The sequence below is a fragment of the Gallus gallus genome, chromosome 4, assembly GCF_016699485.2.
Source record: "Gallus gallus isolate bGalGal1 chromosome 4, bGalGal1.mat.broiler.GRCg7b, whole genome shotgun sequence".
Lineage (NCBI taxonomy): Eukaryota > Metazoa > Chordata > Aves > Galliformes > Phasianidae > Gallus > Gallus gallus.
The window spans coordinates 81503095-81517744 of NC_052535.1; the positions used below are offsets into that span (position 1 = coordinate 81503095).

At 34.2% G+C, this 14650-nt stretch overlaps 1 protein-coding gene across 11 annotated transcripts in view; it reads right to left on the reverse strand.

Moving 5' to 3' along the window:
- The window catches only part of RGS12 (regulator of G-protein signaling 12), an 85341-nt gene that overhangs the window by 13180 nt on the left and 57511 nt on the right, over nucleotides 1-14650 (reverse strand). For 6 of the 11 annotated variants that reach the window (XM_040699314.2, XM_420820.8, XM_046940662.1 and 3 more), the window contains 8 exons: nucleotides 13636-13712; nucleotides 11944-12144; nucleotides 11051-11124; nucleotides 9872-9998; nucleotides 8462-8558; nucleotides 7017-7093; nucleotides 6351-6504; nucleotides 3131-3748 (listed from right to left, as the gene is read on the reverse strand). In XM_040699314.2, coding sequence (XP_040555248.1) covers nucleotides 3131-3748; nucleotides 6351-6504; nucleotides 7017-7093; nucleotides 8462-8558; nucleotides 9872-9998; nucleotides 11051-11124; nucleotides 11944-12144; nucleotides 13636-13712 — 1425 coding nt within the window. Of the gene's footprint in view, nucleotides 1-1602; nucleotides 5314-6350; nucleotides 6505-7016; nucleotides 7094-8461; nucleotides 8559-9871; nucleotides 9999-11050; nucleotides 11125-11943; nucleotides 12145-13635; nucleotides 13713-14650 lie in introns of those variants that run through there. The other 5 variants (XM_046940660.1, XM_040699318.2, XM_046940659.1 and 2 more) reach the window with 3 other exon arrangements.

Genomic DNA, 14650 nt, shown 5'->3' on the forward strand with positions numbered 1-14650 from the left:
AGACTACTCAAGAGTTCCCTTATAGGGAAACATTCACAGCAACTGGCCTGGCTTTGCACCACCAGCCTGGGGTCAGACAGTTGTCCCCAACCCAACACTTGTGCAAAGGGGCTGCATTGCACACCCCAACCCCTTCCCTGCAGATATAAACCTGACTTGCATCCATATAGTGCAAGCATGCATGCCATATCGATTTGAAATGAAGCCACTTCAAATTATGTGGTCATCATTTTTCATTTCCTCCTACCATTTTAATGTAATAAACCAATCAAAAACACATTTTCCACCGATAGGAGATTATGAATGGATAACCATTAAAGCACTTAAAAAAGCACGCATTATTAATGATTTAGTCCTTTTAAAAATTGATTATTGACTGGAGATAGGTTCCAGCATTCTTTATTGTGATTACTATACATCATTTAATAGTCTTTCCATGCAAACTCCATGAAATCACGAAAATAGAAAACTTCCCATAAATTCAGAGGTTTTCTGTAGATTACAGTTCCTGTAAAACAGTGAGAATAGTGTAAAATAGAGTTAGTGTATGCACCAAGATTGTAAGAGAGAAGAAAGATGTTCTCCATAATTCAGATTTTTTTTATTCCTCAAAAAAAAAAAAAAAAAAAAAAAGTTTGTCACAGTGCAGAGAAACTGAGACTTTAGTTTTGCAAAACTACTTCATTTGATTACTTAAAGGTCTCAGGTGACTATGACAGAAAAAACAAAGCACAATCACCAGAGAAAGTAGAGTATACGGGGTGGAACACATGACAATTCAAATCTGTAAAGGAAATCCTACAATAATTCAATATGTAGAATATTTGTTTTTTTACTGGGGAAAAGCCTGAATGATTTTTAAAGGGAAAATGCAACAGGATATAAACTACTTCATTATATTTCACGGAAGCCCACAGCTACATGGGAATACAACGACTTTTAGGAATAGGTCATTCTGTGCCCAGAACACAATGAGACCCAGGTAACAGCACCACAAGCTTCTCAGCAGTACATATATGTATATATTTTAAATTAGGCTTCACAGTACTGTCACGTAGGACTCACCTCTAAGAACGAGAAGAACCATCAAATCTCCAGCACCCATTCAACCCTTCATTTCTTACCCACAACTACAAAATAAAGAGGTTGCTGTATTGGTTGTTCCACATCAAATGAACTGAAATCACCAGTTCATTTCTAAAGGACAAGGGAAGAAATGCTTGAGTTTAAAATAAGAGAGATGAATATAAAGGTTAGCCCAAGAACCCAAAGACAGAAGAGACTCTCCTTTCAGGAGTTCTTTCAAGACTCATTCAAAAGAAATCTCCTCTCTTAGCTGCCTTGTGGTGCACACGTAAATGCTCTGGATTTAACATGTGACCTCTATCAGCACCTCAAGACAGCACTTGCCTTTGATATTTTAACTATTAACAAATATTATGTTTGTCTACTTTGTCTCATGGCAATTGCTAGTTCATATAAATTAATCTGTTTTTTTCTTTGTTTGTTTTTTAATTAGAAAACAATTTCAATCATAATTCTTAATCCAGAACTAAGAGAACCATTTTTTAAGTAATGAAGAAAATCAAAGCTTAAAACCAGTTTGCATAACTAGGTCTATAATTTATTACTCCTGAGAGAACAAAGATACAAAATACATGTGAAAACTACACAAAGATTTCTACAAAGTAAAAAGTAGAAAGTGGGAAAAGGGAAAGCTACAGTTCAGTGGTTACACAGAAAAGTATGGCATGCATTAAAATACTGTAAATTCATGAAGTTTTTTTTTTAAGTGCAAATGGTTGTTTTTTTAAACAGTTCTTACTGAAAAATAATGCAAATTGATACCTATGTTGTACACTCATCACATTACCAGAAAGACACCAACACAAATCTATGCACATACACATCAATATGTCTGAAGTACATTTTCTGGTTTTGTATTTGTAGGCACTGTTTACAAGTCTGTTCAATACTCAGTTTCAGAAATTAATTGGTAGCTTAAGAACATTTCTCAAATACTACTAACAAAGGAATTTGTTGTTTCAAATATCAAGAGGATGAAATAATTTGCATTGCCATTTATAAGCATCCAACAATCAAAGAAGTATTTACAAATCATCAACCGTACAGATAAAGAACAGTATCAAATACTCTGTGTAAAAAGATAAATAATTAAAATGTATATTCCCACATCACAAAGAAATGTGATCATACAAATTATGGCACCATATGTTTGTGAAACATCAAAAATAAATGTAGCACAGATATCTCTTCTTATATTTTACATTAAAATGTACAGTACAGTGACTGTAAAATGTCAATGGCAAAACACCCACAGTCTTCAAACTCTTCTTTCTGGTAATAGCAGTTATAATTGGAGTCCAAGTTTATAAAGAAATTTCGTATTTCAGCCTTGGGCTAATATTGCTCTGTGATATTGCTAGACCATGAAACTTACATCCTAAGAAAAGTTACGTATTTTCTTTAAAATAATCTAATAGAAAGAGCTATTTCACTGTGACTGTTCTGGGGGAAAGTGTGATACACATAACCTACTTCCCTGGGTAGCAAAATAGGAGTTAAAAAAAAAAGTGACAGTTTTATTACTGACTAGGAATATCTATTAGAGTTGATATACAAATTAGGATTTATCTATTTCAGATTTTAATCATATACAATCCTGCAATTTCCAAAATGTAATCAGGGATCCTTCTAAAGCACTTAAAATTCCAAACCCTAATCGTGTATCTCATAATGACAAATGGATCAGAAAATCTGGAATGCAATAGTGTAACAGTGTTATGCAGCTCAAAATGCTGATAATCTGTTCTGTATCCCTTGGGTAAAGAACAATATAATTATAGCATACGGAGGTATTTTAAAGGCTTGTCTGCACGTGTCAATTTGTGGCCACATGCCAATTCCAAACAAATGCACATTTTTAAAGGCAACAGGAAATACTACAGTTAGGACAGACTAAGGCAAAGAAAATCTTTTTTGGAAAAAAAAATAAGGTGCAGAGAGATTTTCTTTCTTGTTTTAATAGGTTCAAATACTGATCAGCAGTGCCAAGGAAAAGTAGTTTTACATAAAAAGAAAAAGGAAAGCTATTAAAATCTAGAAATACCTGAATTGGATCTTTGATATCCAGATTTTTCCTGATTACCTGCAAAAGGAGTTGGGGGTGGATAGTTGGCTTCTGTGAGTTTACTGACGTCTGACGGCTGTGGTGGTGGCGACGGTGGTAACAAAGTGCTGTTAGGGCTACTAATATCTCCTTCAGCAACAAGAGTCAAGTCTGCCACATTCTCATCGTCTATCATCTGTATGCCTTCAGCTTGTAATTCTCTTGATTGCCTTTTCCATATTGTTGCACTGTTTTCATGTGCATGTGGAATCGGAGACAATGTAGTATTAAAAGGAACACTGAAACTCTTCTGACTGTGGAGTCCTGTCAAAGCAGCTTTATGTTTATTTTCTGAATAAGCCATTTTCTTAACTGAATTTTCATTGTAGTTTTGTATGGGCTCCTGTTTTCCACTCGGTGACGTACATCCATCCTTTTCATCATTTTTTGAAGCTTGCCTGCTGAGGCCTTTAGGGCCTGTTGGAGTAGATGAGGATGGTTCTGGTCCAGTGGGTGGTAAACGAAGAAAGTCAGGAAGAATAAGGTCTTCTTTCCTTAGCAGTCCACGTTGGTCATCTGCTCTGTTACTTTGAGCTTTGGATATGAGTTCAAAAAATTCTATTGGGGAAAAACCCAAAATTGACAAGTTTTTGTCAGAAAGTGCAATGCCATTAAAACGTAAATTTTCAGAACATTTATTTTCCATGAAGATCTTCAATTCTTTCAATGCTGCCTTGAAATAAGATCCTGTGTTAATTAGGAACTTTTTCAATTGCAGCAATGTTCACTAGCATCTCTATAATTAAGACCATCAGGATTGCTATTGTAAGAGTTTCGCAGTTTAGAACAGCTGCAATTCACTGAGCCTTGAACACATCTTCTATTTTTATTTCCTATTTTACGCATTTAATAAATCTGTACACATACAGGTTTTTTTGTTGTTGGTTTTTTTTTTTCTAATTCTTTATACCAAACAAGGCTCTGTTCTTACTAACAATGGGTTCACGTTTTATGTTTCGGATGGTACTTTACCCATCTTAACTCAAAAATAGTCATGCCATTTGAAAGCTCAGATTCAAAATGTTGTAAACTTCTTTGTTCTATTGATTTTTTTCTCAGTTAAATAATATTTTATCACAGTTTAAATTCAGTTCATGGTGTAGTTTTAATACAGGATGTTATCATCACAGAGCATGATCAGACAATGATTTAAGTAACCCCATTTTACTCTGCAGAGCAATGAATTGGTAGCATATAGGTAGTCAATATCCATCAAAAAGAGCTATTAGTAAGAATGATGGGGCAAGGATTTTTATAGAGTTTTTAACACAATTACAAGTGATTTACTGATCATGTCTTTAACGATGCCCAATGCTTTAATACGTTTCTATATATAAATAACATCCATAGTAAAACATCATTGTTCTAGAAAGCCTCAAAACTTGGCAACAAGAAACTTATATGTTATAAGCCGAGAATCATAACACTCCTCAAAAAAGAAGCATTGCAACAATAGACAAACTCTTTGGTACCAATCATATAAAAATATGTAACTCTTAATATATAGGGTCTCTGCATATCCTATTTTTTTTTCAAGAAAAAAGCACTGAGACTATAGAATATTAAAGATACTTAGAAATGCCATCTCCAACAGATGAATTAAAATCAACAGTTTAACACAGCTTAGAAACACTGTTCAAAGCAGGAGCCATTACAAAAAAAGCATAGACTATTAGTGTTAATCTAGCATAATACAAAGTCACACATTTGCATCTGTATGACCTTATTTATTAACTAATCCTATTTGGCAGGCTTTGAAATGTACGTATAAAAATGACTTTTTTTAAAACATGCTTTGTCAAACGCCATACAATCTGAATGTAGCCAAGATGGAAGCTTCAAAATGCTTCTTATTGCCAAAGTTTTGCAGAATGGCAGTATGCATATTAAAACATGCAACATTTCTGAAAAGAGTCATACAAAAACATTCCTTTCTTAAATTTCAAACTTCATAGGACAGGGTTTGGGTTTGTTTGTTTGTTTTTTTTGTTCCATAAAAAAAAAACCAGTCTACAACATTGTGCAATATTTTCCAAACTTGGACAAATTTCACAAAATTCAAAATAAAATGTGAAAGCCTCGAATTCTGATGTTTTCAAATTATGTTAATGTTTTACTCAGCCCTAGGAAGAAAAATGAAGATATTAAAATATTGAAAACAAATTAACAGAATAGTAAGCAACAGAAAATAATTTAAAATGCACTAATATTTTGTAATAACATTTATGCTAACAAACATCTATTTTACAGTAAAAGTATCAGTCGCAGCATTTTTTTTCCATTCCAGTCAGTGGATATTTATTCGTAGGTGAACATTCATTTGCTTTATAACTATGCATAACCAGGCTTTGGATATGCATATTAGTTAACATTAGCAGTAAATTTTAACATGTAGGTTAAGTATATCCTCTGAGATATATATCTATCTATCTATATATATATATATATTTTTATTACCCTAGGACAGAGGGTGACATGTCAACATTTCTACTGCCACATCATTTTAATTCATTTCTCTCCCATCAACATCTTTCTCTTAGGAGTTCACTTCCAATGCCTTCATCAATAACCCCTTTACTTGTTTCTGCATGTAACTATCTTTTCAGAGCAGTTCTTGAATGTCAGCTAAGCTTTTACTATTATTCCACAGTCAACATCAGATTGTACTGCCCTTACTATAACAGACCTTAGCAAAACATTTCAAAAACTGTTACCTGAGTAAGTTAGGGTCCGCACAATTATGCAGAACACCTTTCACTTCTACAGAATCTTATGTAAAGATGCACAGAAACAAGTTTCTACATAGCTTGCAAAGTTGCAAGGGGCATCAAATGCGATATTCAGCTGCAACTGAGTAACCAAATCCTTTTCATTTTACTTGGAATTAGGCATCTTTCACTTTTGAAAATCCCACTTGGCATTTATGCTTATCTTCAGGTACTTCATAAACTATTGTATCTGGTATTTATGTAGTCTTAAAATTTTACCTTCAGCTTCAAAAACTTTATAATTCAAACAGTATCAAACAAAAATATAAAGCTCATGACTGGTTTTCAAAATGCAGTATTAAACACACAATACTTTTTCCTACACAGACATAAAATTCTAATTTTTCCAAGATTATTTATGTCATTACATAAGCTATATAAAATTCACATACCCTCTGCTTCATCCAAATTTATTTTCTGACATTTTTTTTTCCCAATCTTTGCAATAGATTCTTCTCTCTTTGACAGCCGGACTTCCCTAGCATTTTTTCCATTTTCGCCTTTCATTTTGATAGAATTAGACTTTCCTAGAGTTCTTCCCTCTCCCTGCATTAGAAGGAAAGTTAAGGTATACTACTTACATTTAGGCTATATCATTATGTTCATAATATAGTCTAAGCAAACAACAAGTTATTTTGAAAACATCACCACAATCAATGTTTTAGTTTAATCTTGATTATTGCAAAAAACACATTTGCCTTAACACTGGCCAAAAACATATAAATCATATAACATTGTTTACTGTGGAAAAAACAGATTACAGAAAGGACCTTTAAATTTCAGAGTGACTCAATCACTTTTAAATACAGATAAACATATGATGTCAAAATAAATAAATAATACAAATAGAGAAAGCTATTGGATTCATCGTGAAGACAGAAGTTCTCCCACATAAATGCTATTGACAGTAGAAATATCCCGGATGAATTACAGCTATGCTCTATCTTGTTACACAATTTGGCTGATTGAAAATCATGGATAAATGCAACTTTCAGCATACAGTTCCAGAAGGAAATGAAAGATGAACTGAAGGACAAAAATCATTGCAGAAGACTTACAGTAGATACTTGATTTCTTGAAGTAGTTACAGTTGCACTCTGTTTTACCGATGCACCTTTTTGTTTATCTGTAAACACTAAACATAAACATTGCTTCTATAGCTACAAATTAATAATTTCCCGAAGTAACATTTAAGTGACAATGATGCACAAAACAGATTTTTTGCTTTAAAATTTCACAAAGGTATACTCAGAAAATAGCAATCAGAGCTGATATCCCTGACACTTGCAGTCAAAGCCTACAAGAACCTCCCTCTCATCTTTACTTTTTCCTTAAACTAGCAGTACATTCAAAGTATAAAGACTCTGAAGTTTCATTTACATTCTCCTAAATTTACTGTTAATTTAGATGAAATAGGTTTCAAATCCAAATTTCAAATTCAGTCTCTAATTCTCAAATTCAGAAAATCCAATTTCAACAAGTTTTTAAAAAATCATAGAAAAGACCACTGAAAGGTCACGTCCAGTATTCTCCAATCACAGCCCTCTTTCACTGTTAAATGCCACAGAATGAGCCAAGTACTAGAATGATCCTATTAAAGCCTATGACTTAGGCTTTAATAATAGCTGGCAGCACATAGGATTACAGTTTTATTTATAATCCCTTAATTAATTATCCTTGGGAGTATTTAGATTGATAACTTTTTCTTTTCAAAATGGCAATTGATTTTATTTCCTAGAAAAATGACAAACCTGCTGTTCCTCAGAAATACCTTCAAATTTATTCTCATAGGTCTTCTTCAAAGAGAATCTCTGCATTAAGTCAATTTAATTTAGCCACATGTAATTTCATTGCTAAAACTATATGTTCTACATCTATGGAAATGTCTTCTAATGAAAATGAATCTTTACTCTCAAGGTCACTTACATTAAGCTAGCATGGTAATTGTGCCAAAAGATTGTCAGCAGTTCTGAAGTTGACCAATATTTATTTTTCAAATGCTTCTGTGCACAGAAGTAACAAATTATATAATTATCTCAAAAACTAAAAGCTTTAGATCTGAGATGTAGGCTCTGCGACTTCCTTAGGCTGAGGTGGGGGCTTACCAGAGCAGTACATACAGCTGCTGCACAAACTGCATCCGTCTTAATCATACAAAATGCTAATTTTTACTTAATTGCCAAATTCACAGAAGTTATTTAGCATTTTATTCTCATTAATATAACTATGAACTATGGCCTTAAATGTACACATGGAACTACTCAAGTATTACTTGTGCAAAATTTCTTATAGCAACTGTAAAGAGATTGGTATCAACAGGTTTATTTATACTTCAATGTTTAAAAATGGTGTTCCTTTTTTTGTTAAAAAAGAATACATGCTACATGTTACATATGTAAACCTAACCACATTTACCTTATCTTTGTGTCAACAGAAGAAACTAAGCAGGTACAGTTTATTAAACTGACTTGACATCATAAATAAAAGCTTTATAGCACCTTACCTCTACCCTTTGTTGGCTCTTTTTCATCTAGAATAACCCGCTGACCATCCAGATTAGATATAGGGATACCAAGATCAAGTGGTTCCTGCTCACCATTCTAAAGTCAGATCACAGTTTGTATATAAAAGAGAAAAAGCTGTTTTCAGAGCAAATTTACACAGTTTGACTTTTTTTAAAGAAAATGAGCAGTTTCTGTTTCACTGTAACCTCTGTAAGTCCTCCTTCCACCTTCTAGAAATGTTTATTTCATTTCTGTTCAGTTACTTTGATTACAATGAGTTTAACTCATTTATGGTATTTGGGGAAAAGAAGATACAAAGAGACAAAATAATCCAATTTGTGAGCACACACAAATAATCCAGGACCATTACTGCATATGTTGAGCCAATCATTTTGTAGAGGAAATATGAGATAATTTTCTATTCTAAATTAAACATATTTCTGTAATTTTATAATTTCATTAAATGAAATTATCTTTATACCAAAGTGTTCTACAGATATTTGGAAAACATGGAGTCATTCAGCCACTCCAGAAATGCCACAAAATGTAATTTCATTTCCTGATATTTCATCATAACAGAATAGAGGAAATGCTAGGTCAGTATTTAGTAGTGGACAAGTTAAGTTAGTCTGCTTTCACAGAAATATTCTCCATGTGGATTTGAAGCATCTTCCATGATTGCCAGGATAATGGGAATTCACAGGATAATAGCTTTAACTAATCTCAATCAAATTTCACTGGCTAACAAAGGGAAGAGTTGGGTTCTGGAATAAAAGCTATGTTCAAGCTCTGCTATTTCAGATGCTGGATTTATTTTGAAAGAGAATATGAAATAGATGCAGCCTAAACCTTTGAAGTAGCTGCTATTAAGCATAATGGTTATGACTATTCTTCATTTTTCATATCAACACATAGTTATCAGTACAGATTTTAATGATACCTAATTATTATCACATCATAGTATCATATCATAGAATGGCCTGGGTTGAAAGGGATCACAATGATCTTCTAGTTTCAACCCCCTTGCTATGTGCAGGGTCACCAATCACTACACCAGGCTGCCCAGAGCCACATCCAGCCTGGCCTTGAATGCCTCCAGGGATGGGGCATCCACAACCTCCTTGGGCAACCTGTTCCAGTGTGTCACCACCCTCTGTGTGAAAAAATTCCTCCTAATAGCTAACCTAAACCACCCCGTCTCAGTTTAAAACCATTCCCCCTTGTCCTATCACTATCCACCCTCATAAACAGCTGTTCCCCCTCCTGATCATATGCTCCCTTCAAGTACTAGGACAAGTACAACAAGTACTCCCTTCACATATTAGGATAGAAAAAAAATTCAGGAACTATCACATACTCTTCTCCAGACAGAAAATATTACAGCTTGAATTACATCAACAGATACTTACTAGTCTTGCCACAAGCTCATTAAGATTTAAACCATATTTTGCAACCACAGGCCTTAGGACCTCTGTTACTGGTTTGGTGGGTTTGGCCTTCAAACCAACTGATCGATTGATTGGAACAAGATCCAGCCTGAAACACACCAATTGCCACAGTACATATGAATTATTCTAATAAAATGTTAAAAATATATAAAATCCAATTGACTGCAAAGTTACGCTAGTTTATAACTACTAACTGCAAATGGTGCAACTTCACTATCACAAAAAGCAATACAAATAAAATTTCCACTGTTTCAGTTGCCAAAGCTGAGTAATAGCATGAAGCAACCTAATGGCATGGTGATCCTCAGACCAACTGAATACATGCCATGGCACTTTCCTCTCACGTTGCTCCGACCATTATGGTCCAGTAGTGCTCCAAACTAATTCCACGCCCATGCTGCAGCCTTGGATGGAAGGAAAACATATCTTCCCGCTGCTAGAGTAACTCACAACATACCATGTACCTCAAGTAGTCCATTACTTGAGATAGGCTTGGACAAATTTTGTTCTTGTTGCTGTTCACATCAGCTCCAGCTTGAACAGTTAAGACACTGAGATCATAAAAGTATTTAAATGTCCCTAAACTAGACACTGGCATCTAACTTCTGCTTCCATCTAAGAGAGCACACCAGACAATTTTCTTTTTCAGCATTTAAAACTCATCAGGTACCGCTCTAGTCAGTTTGCAGTACTCCTGTACCCATTTTCTCCCATTGATCCTTACTCTGGTTGCCCTCAGCTGAAATACCTCTTAGAGGTATCCTAATCTCACCATCACTTGTAGAGAAAGCAGTTCAATAGCTCTAAAATTAAGGAAGATCAGGGCTTAAACACAGGCATGATGTCAAACAGGCATTTGTGTGCACTCAGAGGTCCCACACTAAAAACCTCTCTCCTGCTTAAGTTTCCTTGCAATTCAAAGTAAAAATGGACTGATACTTTTATTTAACCAGAAACTCATATTGTGAATTAACTGCAAGACACTGCAGTTAACATCAGACTAGGTATTTTAACAAGATTCAGAACAATTTTTTTAGGCATTAACAGCTGTTCCATTGCAAAGGTAAACAGCAATATACTTCAGTGTACTTACAACAAGTTGAGGTGGAAAATACCAGAAGAGGTATTTTTGACTCTTACCGAAATAAAGTGCGTTTTTCTAAGCGTAGGTCCCGAGACTCCAGGATGCTACTGTCTTGGTGCAATACAAGTGGCTACAGGGCACAGGTCAGGAAAAGAAGAACGAACAAATTAATTTTTAAATATGCAATATGAAACAGCTATGTCAAAAAAAAGTTCAAAAAAGTTATTCAGAAAACTAAGAAAATTACTAATATAGGTTGCATGCATTCTACCGGATATTAATTTAAAATATGTTAAAACATTAATGCATACAGTGAGACCATGATCAAACTTCAGCTTCCACTGCCATCAGCAGGTGCTTGGTAATTTGCTGTTTTAAAACAAGCTAAGATCCTTCAACTTAAACTATTACATAGGATGACATATTAGAAAATATGGGAAGTTAGCAGTCATTAGAAGATTTAAAAGAATAGGCACCTAACCATGCACACATATCACTCTTTGCCATTGTGATCATCTAGACTGATCATAGTCATAAATAATAAGTGCTTCACATCCACAGCTTCTCTTGAATTGCAGACCCTTCTGTTGGAATAAGAGACATCACCCCCATCCAGGTCAACTGGAGACCAACCTATTATCACACACCTGTTTTACTACGTGAATATTTCTACACACTAACTCTTCCCCCTGGACAAAGTATACAGACTAGATACCTAAATTAACCTATTACTATGAGGAAATTACTATAAGCTCTCTTTTACTTTCTCTAATGTGGATACCATTACCAAGGTTATTCCAACTGCAGTTTCACTAAAATTCTTCTTCTAACTAGAACTGTCAATGTAAAGCTATAGGGAGAATCAGGAAATACGTATCACTATTGAGAGAACAGAGCTTCTTATTAATAACATAACTATGAAAAAAGCAAGCACAAAAATACACAGTACCTTATCACCTCCAACTAAAAAAAGATCCACTGCAGCTATGTTAATGCCATGTTTCTCACAGAGCCCAGACAGCACCTCTTTGATAGAGAATCCAGATTTAACAGCCATTTTGCTGGATGAACCATCTGGAAGGTTTACAGAGCAGTACTTGGGGGATTTCTCCTTATCTGGTACAAATACAGGCAGTCTAGAAGCTTCAGACTTGACAAGAAAAAGAAAGAAGAGTCAGTGGAAAAACTGGGAATATGTATAAGCTTTCAGAGTCTCTATAAATCAAACCAACTTGAGTCCACACTGTCAGACATGTTTTGAAATCCTCCAGAATATAATAATATCAAATGAATGTACATCCTGAAGGAAAAAAAACATTGGATGAAAATAACACAGCACAAATCTTAATTCGAGAACCAATGACGTTGTGGACTGTTGAGTGCGTAAAACAGGTTACAGGATTCTTGTGGTACAGAGCACAACTCTCAATCAAAGAAGTGTCATAACTAAACAAAACCTTATTTAGATTCCAAATAGTTAAGTGTCTATACCCAAAATCATCCACTGATGTAAAAATTACTGTAGGCATGTTATGAATCAACACTTAAGTGATAATGAACACCTTCAGACATCAGCTTCCTCAAACAAAATCTCCTTTTCCTTCACAGTCATCTAAACGCTATATATGTATATACATATATATCTATATATACACAAATGCACCAGATTTAAATATTTTAAAAAAAATCACTTTATGGACTTTTTTTTTCACTTAAAAGGGAAAGCAGCACAATGTTACAGGTGAAGGGGAAAGGGCACAGCATTAACCTTTATTCAACAGTAACAGGAGAACAATGACAGTATCACATAATATCAGAAGCACACCTGAAAACAGAACAAAAAGCTCACTTATATACTTAAAAACACTACAGAAATACCATTTTCAACATTCTCTTGGGCTACTCTTTGTGCTTTATCTCTTTTTTTCTACTTGCCTCTTCCCATCCAAATCCCAATAACTTTGTAACTTAATCAGCTGGAGTGGAAAGGAAAAAAGGGGGTGTTGTTCCACAGCAGTTAGGGCTTTCTGTTTTTTAAACTAGGACTTCTCTGCAATAGAAATAAACATAACTTTGCCATGCGTAGGCGAAATTACATAGTTGCTATAATCTAGACCATTTAGCAATTTAGAGTCTACTTATCATGATTACCAAAAACCTTTTCAAAATCTTTTTTATATTATTTCTCCATCTCAACCTAGGTAATTTTATAATTTTAATTTTATTTTATGATCTACTGTTAAGTGTTGCATTTCATTCCATTCACATTGTCAACATAGAATTTGATGGTTAGAAAGCAGTGTCTTCATTGATTATTTCCATAATACTCACATAAAATTGCAAGGTTTAAAATCCCTATCTCTTTCCTGACATTAAAGGAGCAGAGTTAAGTCACGATGACAAGAAGAAAAACACACAACTTTAAATAAATAAATAAATAAATAAAGGAGAAACAAAAAACACACTGGTATCACAGAAATCAGCCTAACAACTTGAACGCAGGTTAAACAGAGGAAAACTGCATCATTCAACGATGCTTTCCCAAAGTATTACTTCAAGCAAATTACTTCACATATCTTAGAAAATTAACAATTCACTGTTTTCCCTGTTTCCCACTTTATTATTAAGACCCAGCCATTACCAAGTCAAGACTAGCTGTTGAAGACATGGAGCCTTGGGATTCCCGCCTGTATGATAATCCATTGGACTGAATAGAATCTGTTCATGGGAAGAATGGACAATCAGCAAAAATGTTTATTTTTATTATTTGTTACAATACAGAAAAACTGTTGTAGAACATTAGCTTCTTGTGTCAGAGAAATCACTTTTTCACCACAGGAAAAAAATATTCATACTGTAAGTGAAACAACATTTGATCGAGTTATGTAACCCATGAAGAACCTGATTTGGTTTTATATTTATTTTTTTTTTTATTCCTGAGATATTTTCTAAAAGTCTATTATTTTTAAAACTTTAAAATTAGTCTACCTTGTCACATATTCTGAGGGGTTATGAATGTGTTCTTAAACTGTAGGCTTGGTGTCAGAAAAATAAGATCTTGGACAGTCACTTTTAGAAGTCTATAATCTTAGCAAGTATTTCTCATAAATTTTTGTATGTGAGTATAGTAAGAACACAAAGTATTCATATGATCAAAATTATCTTATGACACCAGAGCTTTACCAGAAAATAGACAAGAAGAAACCACAGACACCATGTGGTCTAAATCTGGTGCTTCAATGGAATTTTGAGTTAATCCAGCACTTTCAGCTCTTCCTCTAGAGGCCATGTACTGGTGCATTCATAGTAGAAGTCTTCCCTAAACTCTTGACAACAGTTAAGTAACAAAATAACAGGTTACAATGGTTTTCACAGCTCTGACTCTTCTTCCTTCATTTTAGTCAGGAAAGCACCAAACATGGAAAGTCATTTCCTAATAGGAAACATGAATAGTGTGTTCAAAAGCACATGTGCTTTGGTGGTAATAAAAGAACAAATGGTAGGTCAGTGTTGGAGGAATTTTTAAATATCTAGCTATAGCACTATTTGTATGTACAGCTCCTGAACTTCTCTGCAAAGAGCTGAAATTATCTTACTAAAAAAAATAGTAGCCCTCTGCTTGAAAAAGCAATCAGCAGCAAAAAAAAGAGCAGAGC